Consider the following 23,067-nt stretch of genomic DNA (forward strand, 5'->3'; position numbering starts at 1 on the left):
TACATAGTATATAAGGGGTTATAAACCCCTTATATACTATGTACTCCTACTATATAAAAAAAATACAAATAAAAAAAAATAATCTAGGTAACAGTTTTAAGATATATGTTAATTACATTTAGCAATTATTTTTTAGTTTAATTGAGTAATAATATGTATTAAATTTAATTGGTTATAGGGATTAAAGTTTTGTTGGGTCTATTTAGTGTCATACCAAAATTAATTTAAATTTTATAACTGTTAATGATAAATGACATATCATTTTTATGTACAACTTTAATTATTTTTTATCCATTTTTTATACCGTAAAATTGTGAAATTGTCATCTATATAAAATTATTGACATGGTACACCTACAAGAAGCAATATGGCATAGCTCATCTATTTATTTACTTTCAGCATATAAAAGTTTATATAAAACCTATTATAAAATAAGCTTATGTTTTGTGATTATGCCACGTTATTAATTTTGCATAGATGATAATTTTACAATTTTATAATATAACAAATAAATAAATTTTTATATAATGCTATATTTTAATCTTCCTAATCAATTAAATTTAATACCTATCATTGCTCAATTATATTAAAAAATAATAGTTAAATGCAATTAATGTCTACATTAAGACTATAATAATAATTTTCAATCAAATATTTTAAGTATATATTAATTGGTCTACTTAAAAAAATATTTTTAACGACTCTCTCTTGCTATTATTATTCTATTTCATAATCTTTCAAATGAATTGTCTAATAAGCAGTAAGCACATTCAGCTTTAAGTATACATTCTAATATACCATGACTAATAAATTTATTTATAATTTTATGCTATATTTTTTATATTTTTAATCTTAACTAATCTTTCCTAACTCTTTAATTATTTTTCTAGAATTGATATGTTAAAATATATCAACAAAATTATATTATATAAAGATATAAAAAAATGCACAAATCAAAAAAGAAAAATGCCAAGTTCACAAGATTTTGTTATTGTATATTTTCCTTTTATTTGAATAATTATATTGAATTATGTATAAATTGCAAATATTTTTTACAAACAAATTTTCAAATTTAATATCATTAATTTATATATTATCTAATTAATTCTCAAATAATATAACACCTTTAAATGTATACTATATAGTATAATTAATTTAGCTCTCCATATAATATGCAAGTCTTAGTCTAATTCTATAATAAGTTAGTGTCAATTTTTATATGATATAAATAGATACTAAACTCAGGAAATGAGACTTCATTTTCGATCATGTGTGAATTCTTTTATTTGATAAAATTTTTTGTATGCACTATTCCTCCGCGAAGTTTTTCAATAAGCTTAGATGTATTTCTTCTTTGTTCCAACACGGTTGACAAAATAACTTTAAATTGCGACAAGAATTACACTCTGGAAATTTGAAACCAGCCATTAACTTCTACAATTAGACCAAGATACAAACCAAAAGCGGAAATAGACTTCTCCCACAGTAAAGGAAGCCGCGAAAACATGAAGGGTAGAAAAATGCAAACAACTATACTTCAAACCAGGATAAGTATTTAACGAACAGTTTTTCTGTTTTAGGCAACTCCGGTACACAAATAATTTGATGCATCCAGAACTTAGTAGAGAAATGTTACTGTAAAGCTTCCACATAAGGATAAGATGGAAGCTTTCTTTTCTTATAATTATTCATTCGTTCATGATGGAAATCAACTACTCTTCCTTTCCCTTTTTGTCGTTGTCAGCTTTCAGAAACCGTGAAAACCAATATGCAGAAGACTTTGGATGCCTAGTGAGGCCATTCTTATAATCGACATAGACCAATCCAAAGCGTTTGGTATACCCTTGAGCCCATTCAAAGTTGTCTAGCAATGACCATGCAAAGTATCCTCTAACATCTACTCCATCCCTGTGCATTCAAATGATGATAGGCAGTAAAATAATGTCAGTTTAACTAGTCATTCTTCAAGTGATTCTTCCTTAGTTCATAAGGGGATAAGTATGCATTTTGCTGCCAAAGTTTACAGTTAATTTCAATTTTACACTATTTTTTTCAAAAAAGAAAATATTCTAGTTTTAATTTCTAAATGTTTCAATTTTATTCTTTGGCAATCAATAGTTGGTCAAAATTTTATTTCTAGTTATATATTTTTCCCCTATTTTCCTCATAATCCAAAACCTCGTTCCCTCTGCTTTTTCTCTCCTGCTCTGCTGCCTACCATAACCACCTAGGGGTGGCAAACAGGGGAAGCCTTCCCCACCAAAAGCCTGCCATCTGGTGGGCTGGCCTACCCCGCTCCGCCTAGTGAAATGGTCCTGAATTCCTCCCTTGCAAAGTTTCTTTTTTTTTATATATAAACTATTAAATATTAATCAATATATATAATTTCACAATCATTTCAATAAATTTATAATTTATAAAAACATAAAAAAATTATAATTTTTAAATCCACAAATATTAAAGTCTTTATAATTATAAATATTAATAAACATAATCATAAACTAAATTTTTTGAAACAAAATAATAAAACCAATATTGTCCAAAGCAAAACAAACATTGTCTAAAACATATAATTAGACATCTTTAAGTTTATAATCAATCAAACATAAAACATAATCCTATAACTTAGAACATCTTCAATTATTATCTTCATCCTCTTGTAAATTAATACCATCACAAAAATTTGTAAAAAAAGGGCCTTAACACAAAAAATGCCTAGGCCCGCAGAGGAAGTCCGCCCCGTCCCGCCAAAGCCCACAGATTAGGCGGTGTGAGTTAGGCGGGATTTTAAGTTTGGTTATTTTAAATTTGCAGCCCAGCCCGCCTTTTTTGGCGGGTTACGCGGGCTGATACGGTGGGTTTCGGCCCGTTTGCCACAAACCCTCCTTTATCCTCTGTCTTGCCAACAGGTGACAATGCCCCAAAGGACTTGACGACACTGCAGAGGGAGGTGCTCAAGAGGTTCAGATCAGTCACAAGGAGGAGGAAGAGGAAGCTCAAATGGAAGATTGATGAGTTCAACAAGGCCATGACACAAGGCAGAGGACCATTAGGGAGGGGACATGTTGAGGCCACTGTGAGGGTTTACCTATCCCCTTTCACAATATCACTATGGTTATAATGGTAATTGAGAGAGAGAGGGTTGCATGTCTTTGATCATTTGCTTCCATAGAAAGGGGATGAGTAGGGTGGTGCTGAGGTTCAAGGGTGTGGACAGGGTGGAACCTAGGCAAGGACCAAAGTGTCCACCATGACTTTGTGTGAGATAAGGTTTATTGCCCTAGTCACATTAACCTGCCAATTGTCACTAATCATGGGATCAAAGTGTCTATCAGCCTCAATCACATTGTTACAGGATTGATTTGCTGGTTTACTCTAGAATTAGAGCAAACACTATACGAGACAATTGGGTATCTAAAGTTGCAAACATGCTTCATTTTAATATCTCAAATATCAAAATCAATTATTTAGTCCTAAAGTTACATTTCATAGGTCATATCTTTGTCCAATCAATCGTCAACTGTCATTGTTGTGCTAATGTGTTATGTTAAGTGACTCGACAACATGCCATGTGGCATGGTTTATCATCATCTATTCATACCACATGGCAAAACAGTAATGGCTGACTAATTGTTCATCTACAGAACATAAGTACAAGGAATAAATTTTGATATTTCGGTCACTAAAATGAAGCACATTTACAATTTCAGGAATTGAATTGATGCGTTATCCAAAACTTTACAGATACCAGAAACAACTATTTCTAGAATTTGATGTTTCACACGAATAAGGAATAATGATACCAACTAGGGGCTAAAGGCATAAATATGCAAAACTAATGTCAAATCATACATGCTATCATATCCCTAGAGAAAAGTTAGGAAGAACAAAATCAGAAATCAAAGGAAATGACATTCCAAGATCAAGTAAAATAAGAACATATGCTATCAACCATCATATATATTAAAGAGATTTGTTAGGAACCCACATTATTAGAGTGCAGTATGAAGGGAAACTAACAAGATAGAGTGACGGTTGGGAAAGAATGCATATTTGTAAACCTACTATGGAGTTAGCAAGAGGAGTGACCACATTCATTAAGTGGGAAACAAAAAGTATGCCTAGATGTCAAGTTTCTCAACACTTAGCAAGGCTACTAGTACATTTCTCTCTGTTTCATTAACACACGCAAGAAGAGATCTTTGCCATGCAAGTATTCATCAATTCCTAGATAAATGGTAGCATCAAACTACCAGATAGCTTGGTAATTGATGAAAAGAACAGGATTAACTCATACAGATGGTATATGCACATAAAAAAATAGTGAGTAAACTTGCTTTATAGCGTCAGCAACTGCGGCAATGTACTCATACAGATGGTATATGCACATAGAAAGGTGGTCATACTTACTTTATAGCCGCAGCAACTGCGGCAATGTATTCTTTGAAATAGCGAACTCTTAGTTTGTCATCTAGCATCTCATGCAGTGGCAATTTATCATCATCTTCATCATCCATACCTGCCATGGAAATCCAGCTTAAGAAATGAAGAACCATTATATATATACACATACAAATACATCTATTGCAGCTTAAATGCGGAAAACAGTGAAAAGTATTGCAGCTGAAGGTGGAAACTGGCCTATATACACAATAGACCACTACCTTCAGTGATGTTGTATAAAGCTAATTCAAACTAGCGGACTATCAAGTATCAACTATCCAATTACCTTTGATTAATTTTTCATTCATTCCTAAAAGTGAAACTAGAATTATATTTGGTTATATTTTGAGTACAGCATTTTCCATAGCCTTTGAGCTAAACTTGTTAAACTAGAACCCATAATCCCATATGATTAAACTCATGATAATCTAAACTGTCAATATCCTATGGCCGTTAATGCTTTTCCGGCATTGTAAGTGCCATTATACAGCCAAATAATCCACAAAGGGATATATGGCGTATACAACTTAACGCCTTTCGCGTAATTTTTCCCCTCATTTTTATCTTGAGTGTTGTTTCTTCTATTCGTTTTGTAGCCAATTTTATGAAGGAAAAAAAAAAAGAAGTTGCATACCATTCTCCGTTATATAAATTGGTGTAGCATATTTTTGTGATACATAATTGAGAACCTTGCGAAGACCCCAAGGAACAACATAAAGCCACTCTGATGCTGCCTGTGTATACACACAACATAAAACTCCATCCGGTTATGTGTATAAATATTCATGAAGCACACACAGAAATGTGCAACCATACACACAAATCAACACACACACAGATGATACACACCTTCTCACCAATGACCTTGCCACCTTCCCATTCCACTGTTGACAACAAACAGAGCTCAATCAGCTAGGATCGTTAATTATGATAGATAAAAATGATACAAGGTTCTGAACTTCTAATTACTACCGATTCTCTCCATCTCCTGTGCCCCGTAGTAACGACTTTCTTCATTGGAGTCTGTTGCATAAGTGATAAACCTTGTTGTATAGTGATTTAAACCAATAAAGTCCATAGAATTCAGAAGCAACTTCTTGTCTTCTTCTGAGAATTTCGGAAGCTGGTCTCCAAGTCGTTCACGCATAGCTTTAGGATACTCACCATAATATAGTGGATCCAGGTACCTGGGTTGAAAATATATATTAGCATGATTATGCAGCACACATCAAGATCATAACTTAGACGTGCAGAACCTATACAAACCTCCAACTCTAATTTGCCTAAGTTAGTTCATTTATAAATTTTATTTCACTTTCAAGTTCCCATAAAAGTCATTTCTAAAGATCAAATGACACTAATGTCAATTTAAGCAAAGTTACACCGCTCATAACTTTTTATACATGTATATTTTTATCGATCAAATCAATGAATCATAATAACATATAATGAAGATCATCTATACCAAGTTTCACTGAAATCAGATATCAATCAATATGAAATTGAAAAATCCTTTGTTTATGTATAGTTGAACAAATATGTTAATTTTCAACTATATAACAAGTACAGATAATGATTTTTGGATTGACATAAAATTTTGTAGAGATTATCTATCATATAAGCTTCTAATCCGATGGTTGGTTTTTTAAAAAATTACACAAACAAAAAGTTATTCAACAGTATAACATTTACTAAATTGACTTTGGTGTCATTTACTTAGAGAATTAAAGAACCATATCTTTGTGTAGATTGTGAGTCTAAAGAAAGAATCTTTTAAGCTCCTATCCAAATAATAATATGGAATGGACGCAAGGGGAGTCACCAGCCAATCTGAAAATCCAGGCGCCTTGCAGCAGCAGATTTGTCTTCAATCTTATCAGAATTAGCCTCTGCCCATTCACAGTCTACAACCAGGCCAATTTGTCCACCTTGTATATCCTAGAAAGACAACTGACCACCTTTAGTAAATTGTTAAATAAAATTCAGAGATGATTAAAAAATAAGAACGATTAAAATTTAAAAATGATATTTTGCAATACGGATTAATTAATGCCTCTCCACCAGAAACCAAGTTTAAGGAAATAGCAAATCTAATGATAATATTGAAAACTTGCTTTTCTTTTTTCTACTAGGGGAGGGGTGGGGGGAGCATATGCTTAGACCATATGAACAAAACGAAAGCAACCCAATTTAAAGATTAAAATTTGGCATAAAAGTAACTATGCTTTACACCTTGTACTTGCTTCGGTATATGGAGACTGCTGCCGCATGAGCCAAGATTTGATGATGTGCTGCCAAATATGGCTCAACTAGTGAATTCTCACTTCTCCCAGGTGCAAAGATTCCCATATCATACCCATTCACCGAAGTTTGAAGGGGCTCATTAATAGTAATCCAGTTCTTCACTCTATCACCAAAATTTGCAAAGCAAGTATCTGCATAGAGTGCAAAATATTCTCTGGCATATGCCAGAAAGGGAAACATAAGATTTAAAAATATAGAATATTGATAAAGAAATCTCAAGAGGATGTTTAAAATATTTCTCAATAAGGGTACCAAGGACTAATTTGTGAAACTGGTACTAAGGCCAAATAAAGAGATTTAAAAAGGTGAGCCAACACGAAAAATTGGCAGCTGGTGCTTCCTAAAGAAGCTGGTGTCAATAGATGACGATGACGACAATAACATCAAAGTCTTTTCCCACTAGGTGGAATGGGTTAACGATGTTTATTGCGTTTTACCATGTATCATTCATATATGCAGTGAGATCTTTCAAACATAGTTTTCTCTTGACCACCTTATTCATTATCCTTTTGGATCTTCCTCTACCTCTCACTACCTGTCTATATTCTATCTAAGCCACCCTTTTAACCAAATGCTTTGTCAGTCTTCTCCCCACATGTCCAAACCACCTAAGACGCGACTCCACCATATTTTCAACAATAAATGCTACTCCAATTTACTCTCTAGTATCATCTTTCCTTATTTTGTTCATACATATATGACCACTCATTCATATAAACATCCTCATCTTGACCACACTAAACTTGTGCTCATACTCACCCTTTACCACCCATCACTCCATTCCATATGACACAGCGGGTCTAATGGCAATGTGATAAGATTTACCTTTACGTTCTCCGAAACCTGTGTTTTTTGTCTCAATCTCTGTTCTATTACCTTGTTCCATAACTTTATGGTATGACTCGTGAGCTTGATTCCTTTATAGTTTTTACAATTTTGCATGTCCCCTTATTCTTAAAGATAGGGACCAAGATGTTCTTTCTCATTGGTTTAGCATCTTCTTAGACCTTAAAATCTCAAAGGAGTACCCTACGTTGTGTGGTCAAGCACTCTCTAGGGACAATTTTTCTCTCCTTTAAAAGAAATCGATTTGAGAGCTTGTTGCCTCACTAAGATGTTCATCTTGCTTCTTAAAGCAAATGTTTGCTATAAGAAAATTGAAAGTTGAACAGAAGTCTAAGATAGTTTATCCTCTAGGTTATTAACCCCAAATCATCATAACTATCCACTTCCTTTCCGACATGTTTGTTTAATTTAAATCTCTGCCCAAGAAAATCTTATATCCTAATGGTATGCCCTAGATTAAACTTTCTAGATCCTCCCAAAATTGTCTTATAATGTTCTTCCATACCTACTTGGGGTGCATAGACGCCAATCACATAAAAGGCCTCTCTTTCCATCCCAAGTTTTATTGAGATGAATCTATCACCCACCCTTTTAACATTTATCACATCCTTCACCTTATTTGTATACCAAAGCTTAAATCAGGAAGTATCCAACTAATTTGCCTTCACCCTCACCCAATTCGTTTCTTATAGAGACATAATGTAAGGCAGCATTTTGTATGCGTTTTCATTTTTTGTTTTTATTTTCAGTGTTTTCTGTTTTCAAAATTGTGAAGGAAAAAAAAAACTGGAACTAAAAACAAAAAAATAAGATTTTATTGTTTTCATCTTTCCAACTTTCTCTTCACAAACTCACGAAAATAGAAAACACTGAAAATGAAAATTAAAACTGACAACACAAACCAAACACTTTGTGCCTTATGATGGTATCTACCAACTCCATAGATTTTCCTGTAAGTAAGTGTGCTATATTCCATATCCCAAACCGCAACTTGTTGCATCTTTAACCTTATCTCATTTACCTTTACCTTTGTGATCTAGCTTATTTACTCTTGTTTGTTCATGAAAACGTGGGCACTACACCTGAGCACCAGTGCAATAGCCCCTGCTTATTTGACATTATACTCGAGTCATACAATGCGTTACTTCTAGCAACAACCTAACTTTAGCGCAATATTGTATTTGGTTCATGTCATAAAGATTCGACAAAGTTTTTGTTGGCTGTCGTGAGCCTAACACGTCCCTCCTCCTTTATCCGAACTTGGGACCAACCATGTAACATAGACAGCATTTTTATCACTAGCCAAGGCCACCAAATAAAGCTACAAAAAATCTCGAGACATAATTGAAGCAAGCATTTAGAAAAATAGATAACAACAATACCACTACCAAAGCCTTATCCCACTAGGTAGAGCTAACAACATTGATCAAACAACACCATTGCTCCCTATACGTATCATGTCTATAGTGAGATCATTCACACAGAGACCTTGTTTGATCACTTTGTGCACAATCTCTTTAGGTCTTTCTCTACCTCTAACCACTGGTTTATCTTCTATCTAATCCACCCTTCTCTTTGGATGTTTTACCAGCTTTCTCCAGATATGTCCAAACCACCTTAGATGAGATTATACCATTTTTTCAATCGTCATTCCTTATTTTATCTATCTGCATATGACCATTTATCCATCTAAGCGTCCTCATTTCAGTCACCTAAACTTATGTTCATATTCACCTTTTGTTGCCCAACATTTTGTCCCATACAACATAACTAGTTTAATGACACTGATAAAATTTACTCTTAAATTTCAAAGGTACATTTTCACACATATAAAACCCGAAACACTACATTTATAAACACATGATATATAAAATTTTAAAATGGAGGATAAATAGAATCTGTTTAGACAATGACATCTAGTTTAACATCTCCTCAGAGTATTTTCTTTTGCATCAGCCCAGGAGCCTAAATTTGATGGCTATTTGGCAATAGTAATTTTAATGTTTCTATACAGCAAGAACACTGTCTGCAAAAAAGGACTTCAGGTATACCACAAAGTATTTCTATACCATCTAGTTTAATATTTGATAATTTAACAAAATATTTAAAATATCATACTTTCTCGATGGAAATTCTAGAAACATGCAGAACAAATAAGGGTCTGCAGCATCCATTTAACTAAGACTTCGTGTGGTTGTTCTTGCATATATTAGTATCATGGACAAACTAAATTTCCAGTTCTTGCACAAATAAGATCAGATATGTTTCATAAACATAATTCTCTCACAATATGCTCATTATGGGCATCTGACATCCATTGTTTATGTTCTTACTTCTCAAATAGCCACCAAACAAATATGATTACCATAATTAACCTCTTCAGCTCAACATTTTTAATTCAATAGCTTACGGTACTACCTCAACCTTTATTACTCTCAAGCATGTCCAATAAGTGCTTCCTCAGGCTATTGGGAAAGAAACAAAATGTAAAAATGAGAAAACAAATCAACATCGTATAATACTTACATTATTTTTTTATTTAACCATCCTCCCATTGACTCATCAAGATGCAGTGGAAGATCCCAATGGTACAAAGTTACAAATGGCTTAATACCTGTTGGAAAGAGTAACTTAATATAATATTATTGAGGTAAGACTCAAAAAGCTAAGGTTGCTCTATATACGCCATACCTTTTTCAAGAAGAGCATTAATAACGTTGTTATAAAAAGTTATCCCTTCATCATTGACTTTGGTTCCTAAGCCATCTACAGCCAAAAAGTAAAATGTGATCATTTAATTAAATCATACGATGTATATGCAATATAAACATGGATTTCAACTTATGTAAACCAATTCCCATAGTCATCCATATGACACTCAGATTGCAACTTATGACACTCAATATGGGTGATATATTACCTTGATACTCTTCATTAATCATAAACATAAAAAATACAAAAAATAAAATAAAATATGCATTCTTAGTGGCTTTACCTATAGCTAGTGTCTTAATAGGCATGAAACATGACTATCAATCCAACTTTTTTATTTATTGTGTGTAATAATAACAAATGTGAAATTAGTTAAGATGATAGGTATGTTATACTCTAAAAAATAAACTTTGGGATTCAAGTTTTAGGATAACAAAATATATATTTTATGAATTATATATGATGAAGGGTATTTTCTGAAAAGAAAGTTCTGTACCAAACTTCTTACATATTACCATTATAGTAGAAGTAGAAGTAGATTATATTTGAAGTAATAAGGCATGTAAATCCCTAAAGAATTTTAGGATAGACTTGTAGGTATCTAAGAGAAAAACTGAAAAAGTACCAAATATGTCCTCGAAAAAACTTTAAGATAGACTTATAATTCTATGAGGGTAAAAAAAAAAATAAAAAAAAAACCAAGTCCATGAAGAATTGCAGTGTTTTACTTATAAGTCCATGACAAAATGAAATGGAAGATTGATAGAAGGACGAAATGCATCCAACATTGCAATTCTATCATAACTTAGTTCTTTTTTCCCCTCAAGGAACTATAAGTCCATCACTTAAATTTCCTCAAAGACTTACTTGGTACCTTTTTCTTTAGCGACTTATAAGTCTATCACAAAATTATCAGGGATTTAATTGTCCTATTACTCTTGAATTTAAATGCAAAAACAACATCAACAAAACCTTGTCTTTTGGCTACATGGATCAAATGGAACCATTACACTTTGTCATGAATCATGTCAAAACTTGGCCAATTTAAGCTGAGGTCTCTTCTTATCAACACATTCAAAGTCTTCTTAGGTCTTTGCCCCAAATTATTAGGGTATCACCCATCTGATCTACCCTCCTGACTAGGTGGTCTCTAGTCTTCTCCCAACATGTCCGTCCAAACTACTTAGGCAAAAATTTTACCATTAAAAGCTTAAAATAAATACTACTCCAACTTTTTCTCTAATAACCTCATTTCTTATTATGTCCATTTGAGTATAGCAATTCATTCACCGAAACATCCTTTTCTTGACCACCCTTTGTCACCCAATAACTAGTCTAATGTCAGTGGAATAAAATTTATCCTTAAGCTTTTAGGGAACATTTTTATCACATATGAAGCCCAAATTACTCTTTCACTTTGATCAAACCGCTTGAATCTTATGGTTTACAACCCAGTTAGATACTTATATCTCGACTTGTGGTGATGTTTATTCCAACATTCACTTCTTCGATTGGGTTCTCTCATTGCTCGTTGAACTTAAACTCAATATCCTCGTCTTATTTTGATTTATGTATAAGTCCACATACCTCCAAACCTCATTTCCACAAATCTAACTTCTCATTTAAATATTTCCTCAATTCACCATAGGAACTACATTATTGGGTAAGAAAAAGAAGGTATGATACGGGGTTCTTAGATATACTCCATAAGCATCTCTAAGACTATTGTGAGAAATGACCCTTAATGTAATTCTGCAACAATATAAAATTCCTCTGTTAAACCATTTGACTCCTTACAGTCCTTAATTTGTACAATTATAGACTACCTTTGGTCCCTTACACTTTTCTTCTCCGAGAACTTCCATAAGACCTTACTGCCTATCATATATGGCTTTTCCGAGTCAATGAACTTTGAAGACCATATTTAAATCCCTCTTTTTGCTCTAGTACCTCTCAAGTAGTCTTCTTAACAAGTATAGAGCTCTATAGTAGATCTATCCACATAAAACCAAATTGATTTACCAAAACCCAATTCTCTTGCTCAAGCTCTGTTCTATCACCTTCTCCGAAAATTTCATAGCATGCCTCATGAGCTTAATATCACTAGTATTCTGATAGGCCCATGGATGTAATGATAGAACGGGAATTATGTGCAAGCAAAACTAAAAGCTGATGTAGCAATGGGAGAAAAGAGAGGCTGTGGGTTCATTAGAAGAGAGATGTGTGATTTTATTAGGGAAAAATATAAAAAGGTAAAGAATGAGCACCTTGTGGAATAACTCAAGAAGGCTTTGAGCTCTTTAAGCATGGAGGTCACAGACTATTAGGAATTGTTCAGTATCACTAAAAAGAGGAGAGAAAAGTGAATGAAGATTAACGTCAGAAAATATTCTACCACTCTCATTTATTTTCCTTCAAATTCAAAATGGTTTCACTCTCAGTTTATGGCATGCACTATATTGGACCACCTATAAACGTGTTATTTTCAAACTTCATGCTTTAGATGTTAAATCCTAAGCATTAGGGTGTGTGTTCCTAAATCAACCAGCCATATGATTTAGGCAGCCTTTAAAACATTTTGGTAATCCTCCCCCCATGTCACCTATCATTTGTAGTAAATGAAATGGAAAATTATTTATTTAAAGATTATTTGCAAGGAAAACTTAAGTAAAAAGACATACCAGGGAAAATACGAGACCAGGAAATTGAAAATCTATAAGCACCAAATCCCAACTTCGCTATAAGATCAATATCTTCCTATTATCATAATTACATTCAAAATGTTAGAAAATCTGTAAGAAAATTAGGAGGAGGACAACTAACAACAAATCACAAACAAAATTACAGATTTTTTTATAACCCATGTTCCATTATGACTCAATCTGACATCCCACAAGGAAGTACTTAAATTCAAGAGGAAACTGCTTCAATAAACATTATTGTTGTGGAAAGAAAAGCAGAAGCATACAAATGAAGAGAAATCAGTTAACTATGATTTTGGTCCCTAAAAATGTCACAAGTTCCCATGTAATCCCTTTTTAATTTATTTATTTTACAAAAATTAATTTACTCTTCAGTAAGTAAAGTTCAGGATTTTTTTTTTTCAAAAATGAATACAAATTGATTTTGGATCCTCTAAAATTTGGACTTTCACTTGAGAGGATAAAGTATGATCTTTCACCCTTAAATGTTTTCTCTCTCATATTTTCTCTTGGTCTCACCTATAAAATAAATAGTGAGAGATCACACTTTACCTTCTCAAGTGAAATCCAAAATTTAGAAGATCCAAATCTATACAAATTATATCACTGACCATATACCGATGGTAATGATCAACTGCTACATCACCATTGCTCTTGTCAAGAATTTTTCCTGGCAAAACAACAAAGACAAACCCCGAATAAAGCATCAAGTAGCACCATTTAAGAAAACTTATAATTAAAGATTTTCCATTTTCCCTACCTTCAGTGTGTGAAAAGGCATCCCATATACTAGGCCCTCTACCACCCTCATTGCAAGCACCTTCAATCTAAAAACAAGTAATAAATGTATAACTGAGAGATAAATAGATTATGTCATCTTTCTTTAAATACAACACTATTTATATGATTATACGTATCATAACAATTTGCCAAAACACTCTGGTCCAGGCTGTTCATATCATATAATTAAATAAATAATGGGATATTTGAACGAATTCCTGGTCCAATATTTCTTGATTAAAAGTTAACAGTGTTTTCTCTTTTTTAATGGTTTACCAGTTCAGCCTTGTAGGTTTTTAGTACAAAAAGAAGGAAGAACTCATAAAGATCCACAGTTTAGAGAAGAACATGAACATTTCAAATGTCAAGAGAGATACAATATCAGACAATGAGCATAGTTAGTTCAAGCAAAATTGAAATCAACACGCATTATTTTTTATCAATATATAGAGTTAAGTAACTACGTTCTAGAGATTAAATTAATATCACAAATCAGTAACTAAATTGATTCATATAAATCTTTTTGAGGGAAACAAAGTCTACAAAATTTGTAAGTGGATCTCTAATTCTCTACAGTTCCAAAACAATATATGACCCTAAATCATAAAATCGGTGTACATATTTGCCGATCTTTAGACAGAGAACCACACTTTCTTTTGTTCTAGAAAGACCTAGGCCTCGTCTTACGTCGGTTAATAAGGCCTCAAAGGGAGGGGGGGGGGGGAACTGAAATAAAGAGTAATTCAGATTGGAAATAAAACTTCATACTCCCTTCATGAATGCGTTAATAAGTATATATAACGTCACAATTTTCTTCTCAAACAAGGGGTATATTTGCAAAATAATAATGAAAAGTGAGGGTCTAAAGTAAGAAATGGAGGCTATGGAGCATTCAAGGAGATGTTCTTCTCACAATTATGAGCAAACGGAGCATTTAAGTGCTAATTTCACATCCTTGTAGATCGATTAATTTTTCTTGAATAAAAAAACAAAGTAAACAAACAAACAAACAACAATAATAATAACTTGACAACTAGTACAAGACTCCGATCATTCGCAGTAAAAAAAAATCAGAAAAGTTCCCAGATCAATATAGATTTGAAGGAAAATCAAAGTGAGGAAACAGTAAAAGAAACAAGGGCAAGAAACTAAGGCAAGAAAAACATGTACATTATGGAAACAAAAACGTGATCAGGTTAGTTAGCGTGGTGCATTGAACCTGATAGGCGGAAGTAGCAACACCGAAAACAAAGTCAGAAGGGAAGTCGCTGCGGGAGACTTGGCGTCCTTTGACGGCGCCGTTCCCATTTCCTCCGTTTTCTCTCAGGAACTCCTCCTCTTTAGCCATCTCAGTTGTAGTGTTTTCCGGTGAAAGCACGTTTTTTGCCACAGCAAAAGTTGCTGACTCGAATCTTGCAACGCTATTATTAGTTTGGTGAAAATATTCGTTGGCTTTGCACCAACATGTATTTATAGGTGAAGTTCTTTCCGGAAGTTGAGATTTGAAATCAACTATCAAGATAAAAATAACTGTAGATGAGTTTTTCCTTTATATTTATATTTATATTTATATAATAAAATAATATATATAATATATATTGGTGTACAAATAGACGGGACGGGAATATGGATTCAGGATTCTACAATTTTAAATTGGTGGCATTTTAACCTCAGCTTTATTTATTATTTATAGACACACAAAAAAAAAAAATTGTTAATATTTTCTTTACAGCATTAATTTCCCAATTTTTTTTCTTTTCTTCAATAATGAGAGAATTTTTTTTCTCAACCAGCTCTCTTTCTAACTTCTGCTACTGCTATGCTTGAGCTGGTATAATCTATGTTTGATTTTTTTTAAATAAATCAAAATAATTTATTATTTCTAAAAAAATCTTTATCCGATAAAATTTAATTTTTTGCTAAGACACAAATGGCCTAAGTCTTAAGCGAAGATGAGTGTTATATTTAAAATGTGTCAGCGGATACAATAATTTAAAAATATATTCGTACTTTTTAAAATGTGGTTGTATAAAAATATAATTTTTTATTTTTTCTTGTACATTATATTTACCTTTTATTCTTCTTTTTATATTATATTTAAATATTTTAATGTAATTTAAATAATAATAATATATTAATAACTTTTATAATATTAAATAAATTAAATTTTAATATAAAATAATTTATTTATTCTTATCTTTTAAAATTTCAATCAATATATATTTCTATCATACTATATTTTATAAAAGTTAAAGATTGATCACTTTTTAAAACTTTTATAAACTAATTTCTCTAACATTGTAAAAGAAACTAACACTAGTCAATGTTGTTATGCTGAGATTTCGAGTAAATGATTAATTCTGTCTCTAAGAAAAATTTGTTTTTTAAATTGGTCTTTAAAAAATTTTTTTAATTAATTTTGTCTTTCAAACATTTTAAGTTAGTCACATTAATCTTTTTATCATTTTCGTTATCGATTGCATCAAATTTTGTCAATGTAACACATTAAGTGACCACCACAAAAAAATATTAAATATCATCAGATTTACTATCGAATTTAGCAAGGAAATTTATCGGCGATTTAGCAGTCGATTTTTCGACGATTACGAGTGAAAATTCGTCCCTCGAATAAGTTACTGTCAGATTTAAAATTCCGTACCTAAATCCGACGGTAAATAGAGACACAAAAATTAATTTTATTAACGCCAAATTTAGCGTCGGATTTTCCGTCGAAATTTTCCGACAGTAACAAGATTTTAGTGAAATGCAGCGTTTAGGCAACACTGACCACCTTACCGTCGGATTTTTCTGCTAGTAAATTTGACGATAAATTTGGGGTAAAATTCAAATGCGAAACCCTTTCCCCTCACTTCTGCAAACTCTCTCCTACATCCCTTGCTCCACTGCGCTGTAACCAACACCTTCAGTCTTTCTGCGACCTAATCGAACCACCACCGCATCGCCATCCTCTGCCATCTCCGTTGCCGTTTGAGACACCACCCTTCCTCCCTTTCTTCTCCCTCTTCTTTTCTCCTTTTATTATTCTTCTCCCTCAAACCGAAGCCATCGCTCCTTCTCTGCCTCTCTTCATCTCTCTGTTCTGACCTTTTTTTCCGGCCACCCAGTGGCACTGCAGTCCCGTCTTTTCCTTCTCTTTTCACCTTCTCCTTCTTCTTCACCCTCTCTCTCTCTCTCTCTCTCTCTCTCTCTCTCTCTCTCTCTCTCTCTCTCTCTCTCTCTCTCTCTCTCTCTCTCTCTCTCTCTCTCTCTAACACAGCACCAAAATTGTTCTGTTTCTTTATTTCCAGAGGTCTCGACACTTTGACAACCACCCTTCGCCACCTCTAGTTCCGGCAACATCATAGTGCCCCAACACTCCCTCCTCTCTTCTCTGTTTCATCTATATTTGTTTAGCACTCCAGGTTTTGATCAAACTATTTTTTTTCAAATTCTGTTTTGGTTAGTATTAGTTATTGGGTTGATTATAGTTGAGTAAGATTTAATTTTCTGGTTTTTGTATATTTAGGTTGTTAAAATAGGTTCAATTTATGTTAATAGGTTTGAACTACTGAAAGTGTTTGAAAATTCCTGATTGTTAATGGATATTGCTGCTGATTTTGTTTGTATATGCTGATTTGTGTGAATTGATGAAAAAATAATGCTTGTTTTTACTATCTCTTGTTTTTTATGCCTTTGCACACCAAGTGTTCGATGATGTGTCTTTATGACTATTTTGGATTTTAAATTGCATGTTATAGCTACCATGTGATTTAGAATGTTTGAGTTTGATTGGCATAATTCATTAAGTATAAGTTGTGATGGTGGACTGCTTGAGATGCTAATATTTGTGATGATTGAGTTTTTGGTATGTATGTAGTGATATAATGTCATATTAGTTTGTTTGTGAAATGTTGATAGATAGTGTTTTAGACGCCTTCTAATTATAGATGAAACTTTACCGAAATTTTTGAAAAATCTAAATATAATAAAAGTTCATAGATAAGTTCACATTTGATTTAAACTAATAAAAATAAGAAGTCTAATCAGAATCAAATCTGAATTTAATTTTGATATACTCCATAATGTAGCTCTTCTTACTTGGCTTCTTGCATCTTAAATGATTTTTGAATCTGAACTAATTCCAACTAACTTTGTTAATTTGGATGCTCTTTGCAGACATGATGATAGGCAGAGGTATCACAAATCGGCCTTGTGGTTGTGAGATTTGGATCCTCTAAAGTTTGAATTTTACTTTAGAGAGTAAAGTGTGATCTTCTATCTTTGAATATTTTCTCTTTCATATTTATTCTTGGTCCCACCTATAAAATCAATGGTGAGAGATCACACTTTACTCTCTAAAGTGAAATTCAAACTTTAGAGGATCCAAATCCTTGTGGTAAAGGGAGGGTTTCTACTAGTATTCCTAGGACTTTTCAGTCATCGCCCTCTACTCCAACTACCCTTGTAACGTAACAAGCAATGGGTGCACAGGATCAGTCGTTCATCATGATCGCTAATCCCAACTACGGAGTTTCTTCTGCTATGCCACCTCGCCACTAGGAAGTCGTCCGGCTGCTTCACCAGAGTGGACTCGTCCACCATATCCATCTGCTCAACAGCCCGCTACTTCGACGATGACGTCATCTCTAGCGGCAGACACCGCAGTGCCAGAAGTGGGCGGTAAAAACTCAATATATTCAAATCTCAGCTAGTTTATATTTTCTATTTTGTTTAATTATTATTTAATTTCAATTAACTAGTGCTAAATATTTCTTTTTGTAAGAGAAATTTATATGGGACAAGACTTACGATGCCATGATCAGGAAGATCTTCGGCCATTGGATGGCTAGGCGGCTTCAGCGGATGATGTAGGATGTACATGAGAGGTGCAACCATTTCATTATTTGGCTCCACACAAACATTAAGAAGACATTGTACGTCCATTGGGAGACTGATGAGGGGTTCAGGTATTGCCGTCTCACAAGCATAGCTAACAGGGCATCGGCCAGCTCGTTGAAGTATACGGGCAGGTCAGCAACTTTCATGAAGATAAAAGCCAGACTAGTATGTAACTTGTTTTGTTTTATTATTAAGTTCGTTTTGTCTTTGACATTTAATGTCATTATTACTTGATTTGATATATTGTTTCAATACGTGTAGTTTAAGTCATTTGGATCGTGATGCGACGATGGTGGAGACCTTCAAATATATTCACACCTTGAAGGACAACAAGGAGAGATTTATTGATTAACGGTCTGCGGATCATTATGTGAGTAAACATCATGTGATATAAAGTTTTCAATTAACTATCATCCTAATCATAATATATATTACATAGGAGTCCTACACGCAGAGACTGGAAGCCGCAACCCAGCAATCCCAGCATACTGGAGAGGACAGCAACAAGTCTGCTAATTCAGTCGTCAATCCTTATATGGTTTGGCGTGACACAGCATTTGAGCCGTACAAGAATCGTGTCTACGGATTGGGATCATTCTTCACCAACAACCTCTGCATCTCCATATTGAGGGCTTCATCCGCATCTATCACCATCCCTGTTGAAGTTGAGGACAGCATTGATTTGAGGTTCAGCAGCTGCATCAATCTAAAGAGAGGTATAATGAGATCCTCCCACGCGTGTTAAACACAAATTCTCTCAGACTAGAGCTTAGGCAGGAGCTAGAGCGGATTCAGCGGATGTAGCAACAAATGACGATGTACCACAAGAAGATATGTGTTGGTGGCAGCAATAATGGTAGTGATAGTAGCGCTATTGGAGGGGCACCATCATTACTGCCTAGTTCGCTGCCTTAGTAGGACTAGAAGGATGACGACGATGATGACTTTTAGGATCCGTAGTGATTAGGGTTTTGTTTTAGACTATTTGATTGTATTTTATTTATTTGACTTTTTATTCTGTTTTTACACTTGATATTTAATAAAATCATTATTTCGTTTCTATTATTTAGAATTTGACTACTAATAGTGTAAAAAAAATTAAAAGAATTAAAAAAATTAAATTTAAATACTAATTGTGTTATAAAAACAAAAAAATGAATTATACCATCGAATTTATCGAAAAAAATTCGACAATGATTAGGCGCGAAACAAAATAGTGTGGCGCCAAATTCTGCCAATAACCAAATGGTTTTTGGTCAAAGAATTAGCCGCAGAATTCACCGGTAATTACCGTCTAATTGAGAAATCCGCCAGTAATTGGTTACTGGCGAGAGTTATATGGTCGGATTGTTTCCAATAGTAATATGTTTACCAACAGATTATTTTCGTTATTCCGCCAGTAAATCTAACAATATTTAGTGTTTTTCTTGTAGTGGACACCACACTAACTACAACATACATCTGACTGTCAGTCCTAATTGACTGCTAATATGATAAGTTTATGAAATTAGATCAAATCAATCCCAAATTGAGAGGGACCTTGAGGCATTGAAATCCCTTAATTTGGGGTTAATTTAATCTAATTTCATAAACTTATCATATTAGCAACCAATTAAGATTATTAGGTGTGTATTGCGATATCACTTAATGTGTCATATTAACAAATTCTGATGCCATCAACAACGAAAGTGACAGAATGGCTAATGTGAACAACTTAAAATATTTGAAGGACGAAGTTAATTAAAAAAAATCATTTGATGATCAATTTAAAAAACAAATAATCTCTCAAAAATAAACTTGACCATTTACTCTTAAAGTTTGACCATTTACTTCTAGAATTTCTATTATAGTCAAATTAGCCCTTAAAAGATGGCTTATTTTTTAAATTCGTCTTTGAAATATTTTATCAATCAAATTAGTCCTTCAAACATTGAAAAAGAGGGGATAATGAATAAAATGAAAATAAAAAAAAGGACAAAATTAAAAAATTTTGTATATTATAAATTATGTCTTAATGTCTCAATCTAAAGGAGAGATATGAAATATATATATTTTATGTGCTTTCATATTTTGTTATTTTTGTAGAAACAATTTAGGGAGCTGCTGATTCTTGATGGCAATGCAGAAAAAAATTAGTAATGTTCATTAGTTGTTTTTTTTTTTTTCTGTTTTGGGTCGAACTTGTACTTAACCATCTAAAAAAATGGACATTGAAAAAAGCTGTAGTAGATTTTGGAATAAAGCATACTTGTAAGATATTATTACTTGTATTAGGTGTAACGATTAACATTTAATCTCAAGTTTAAATCGATAAAATTTTTGTAAGGGACCTCTTTTGGTGGTCATAGACCGAAACCGAAAGATTCTTTTAAGAATGAGTTTGGGTTCAAATTTTGTTTACTCATTAAACACCAATGTATTTGTGCCACTAAATAGAAATAATAATACACGCAAGATCTTAGTTCAGTGGTCATCTATCATCTTCTATACCTTACAATAAGTGTACTCGTATTTAAAACTTGACTGGTACTAAATGGTGGATAGAATTCTTAATATTGTGCGTGTGAATATAGTGTGAGTGAGTTTATAATATTTAAGATTGAAAATTGTCTAATTTATTCGATAAAAAAATATATAAAAGGAGAGTCTTAAAAGCCAACATTACATAGTCAATATTTTACAGAGGGGCAAATTTTGTTAGTAACAAAATATCTGGTTATAATAAAAATTAAATTTGCCTGTAAATTTATTTGTAATAAGTAATTTTTTAATTATGAGTATATGCTAATGGTTAATAACACATGTAGAAAGTAAAAAAAAAAATTATTATAAATATTCGGTGGAGACAGATGACATTTTTATTTATAAAAGATATATTTTTTATTTATAATGTGTATTTAATTAAACGAGTGTGATAAAATTAGCCAAAAAATAATTAAACTTCACGCATTACGTGAAATTCATCAAAAGTTAGACAAATTTCTCCTTAAAAAAATATAAATTTTGAAAATTAAAGATTGATTTTTTTAAATTAAATTTTCTTTTATTTTAGTTTAGAAAAAAATATGCCATGTTTGCCTTGACAGTGCAATTAACTTCATCCTCATCTCAATTTTGATCAATAATTTCATAGTTTTCTTCAAATTTCGTGTGTTTGGATAAGGTTCTTCAACCTTTGAAAGAAAAATGTTTGAACTCAACTTATCTTGATGATAGATACTTTGTGATGAGTTTGATAATAGACTAAAAATTTTTTTTACATGTTGGTTTAAAAAGCTCAAAATAAAAAAAATTATAGGACTAACATTTGTAAAAGAAAAATAAATAATTTTATAGTATTAAATATAATTTATTTTACACTATTAAAAATATTAATAATAATTAATTAATAATTATAAATTATAAAATTTATTGTTCTTAACACTCCTCATAACAAATAACAAAATTGTTTTATATCTTTAAAATAAAAAATTTTAAAATTCTTCGACATCTTTAGTATTTTCATTTTACTCGCCATATTTTAGAAACTCACTAAACAGTAAACACTATTTCCTTGCAAATCACAAATTTGTTTTTCATATAATTTTTTTTATTCTAAGTTTCATATCATCATATATCAATGTGCCAATTACCTAAAAATAAAATTCTTGTGTGAGAACTGAGAAGTGAGAAGGACGCTCGTAGAGGTGACAACGGAGTGAATTTTTGTTCTACTCGATTCCATCTTGTTATACAATAACTCACATAAAATTTGTTTCGCTTTTATTAATGGGTAGTAAAACGTTAAATGTTAAACCGTCCTATTTTTATAATTATTAAAATTCAATAAATAAAATAAAATTTTAAAATTTATATAACTATAATCACATACATAACATAAATTAAAATAAAAATTTAAATATAATATAATATTATTAATTATTTATTAATTATTTTATATATATTATACATATTATATATTAAAATTATATACATAACACGACAGATAAAGACGAGTATTACCTAAATTCGACTTTATCCTATTCCTCTCAAAATCTATCCCACTAAAAATCTATTTCAGTATAAAACGGAGAATTACCCACGCCGAACGAATAAAAACAGAATGGATACCATGGATTCGGGTGTTATTGCTATAGCACGCCCTTAATGACCTAAAGTCTCTTTATTCTATCCACCTAACAAAACCACACAAGGAGCCCCATTCCCACGTGCTGTGTTTTTCACTTTTTTCTGACACGTGAACAAGTTGCTGTCTGCCCTGTGGCCTGTCCCGCAGCCACAGGCGCGTTCCTCCACTCTCTGTTGCATCGCGTTGGTTCCACAAAACCCCTCGTGGGTCCTACGTGGCATTATTACTGCACTTTATGGCGAGGCACGGTGT

At 32.5% G+C, this 23,067-nt stretch overlaps 1 protein-coding gene across 1 annotated transcript; it reads right to left on the reverse strand.

Annotated features, from left to right (window-relative positions):
- Window positions 1–1,324: 1,324 nt before the first annotated feature.
- Window positions 1,325–15,320, reverse strand: LOC112707544 (beta-glucosidase 42). Its single transcript, XM_025759306.3, has 13 exons — window positions 15,007–15,320; window positions 13,768–13,834; window positions 13,619–13,677; window positions 12,987–13,062; window positions 10,285–10,359; window positions 10,120–10,207; window positions 6,676–6,901; window positions 6,266–6,381; window positions 5,416–5,630; window positions 5,293–5,327; window positions 5,078–5,177; window positions 4,411–4,519; window positions 1,325–1,908 (listed from the first exon to the last, which is right to left on the reverse strand). Exons 1-13 carry the CDS (start codon window positions 15,133–15,135, stop codon window positions 1,713–1,715), a joined length of 1,491 nt encoding a protein of 496 aa, XP_025615091.1. The 5' UTR covers window positions 15,136–15,320; the 3' UTR covers window positions 1,325–1,712.
- Window positions 15,321–23,067: the final 7,747 nt, after the last annotated feature.

The sequence above is a fragment of the Arachis hypogaea genome, chromosome 8, assembly GCF_003086295.3.
Source record: "Arachis hypogaea cultivar Tifrunner chromosome 8, arahy.Tifrunner.gnm2.J5K5, whole genome shotgun sequence".
In the NCBI taxonomy this organism is placed as follows: Eukaryota; Viridiplantae; Streptophyta; class Magnoliopsida; order Fabales; family Fabaceae; genus Arachis; species Arachis hypogaea.

Coding starts and splice junctions, on each gene's coding strand:
- LOC112707544 (XM_025759306.3), bottom strand. CDS start 15,135: ATGGCTAAAGAGGAGGAGTTCCTGAGAGAAAACGGAGGAAATGGGAAC. Junction 13,063..13,618: donor ATCATTACCATCGGTATATG/GTCAGTGATATA, acceptor TTATGATAATAG/GAAGATATTGATCTTATAGC. Junction 10,208..10,284: donor TAATGCTCTTCTTGAAAAAG/GTATGGCGTATA, acceptor TCTTTCCAACAG/GTATTAAGCCATTTGTAACT.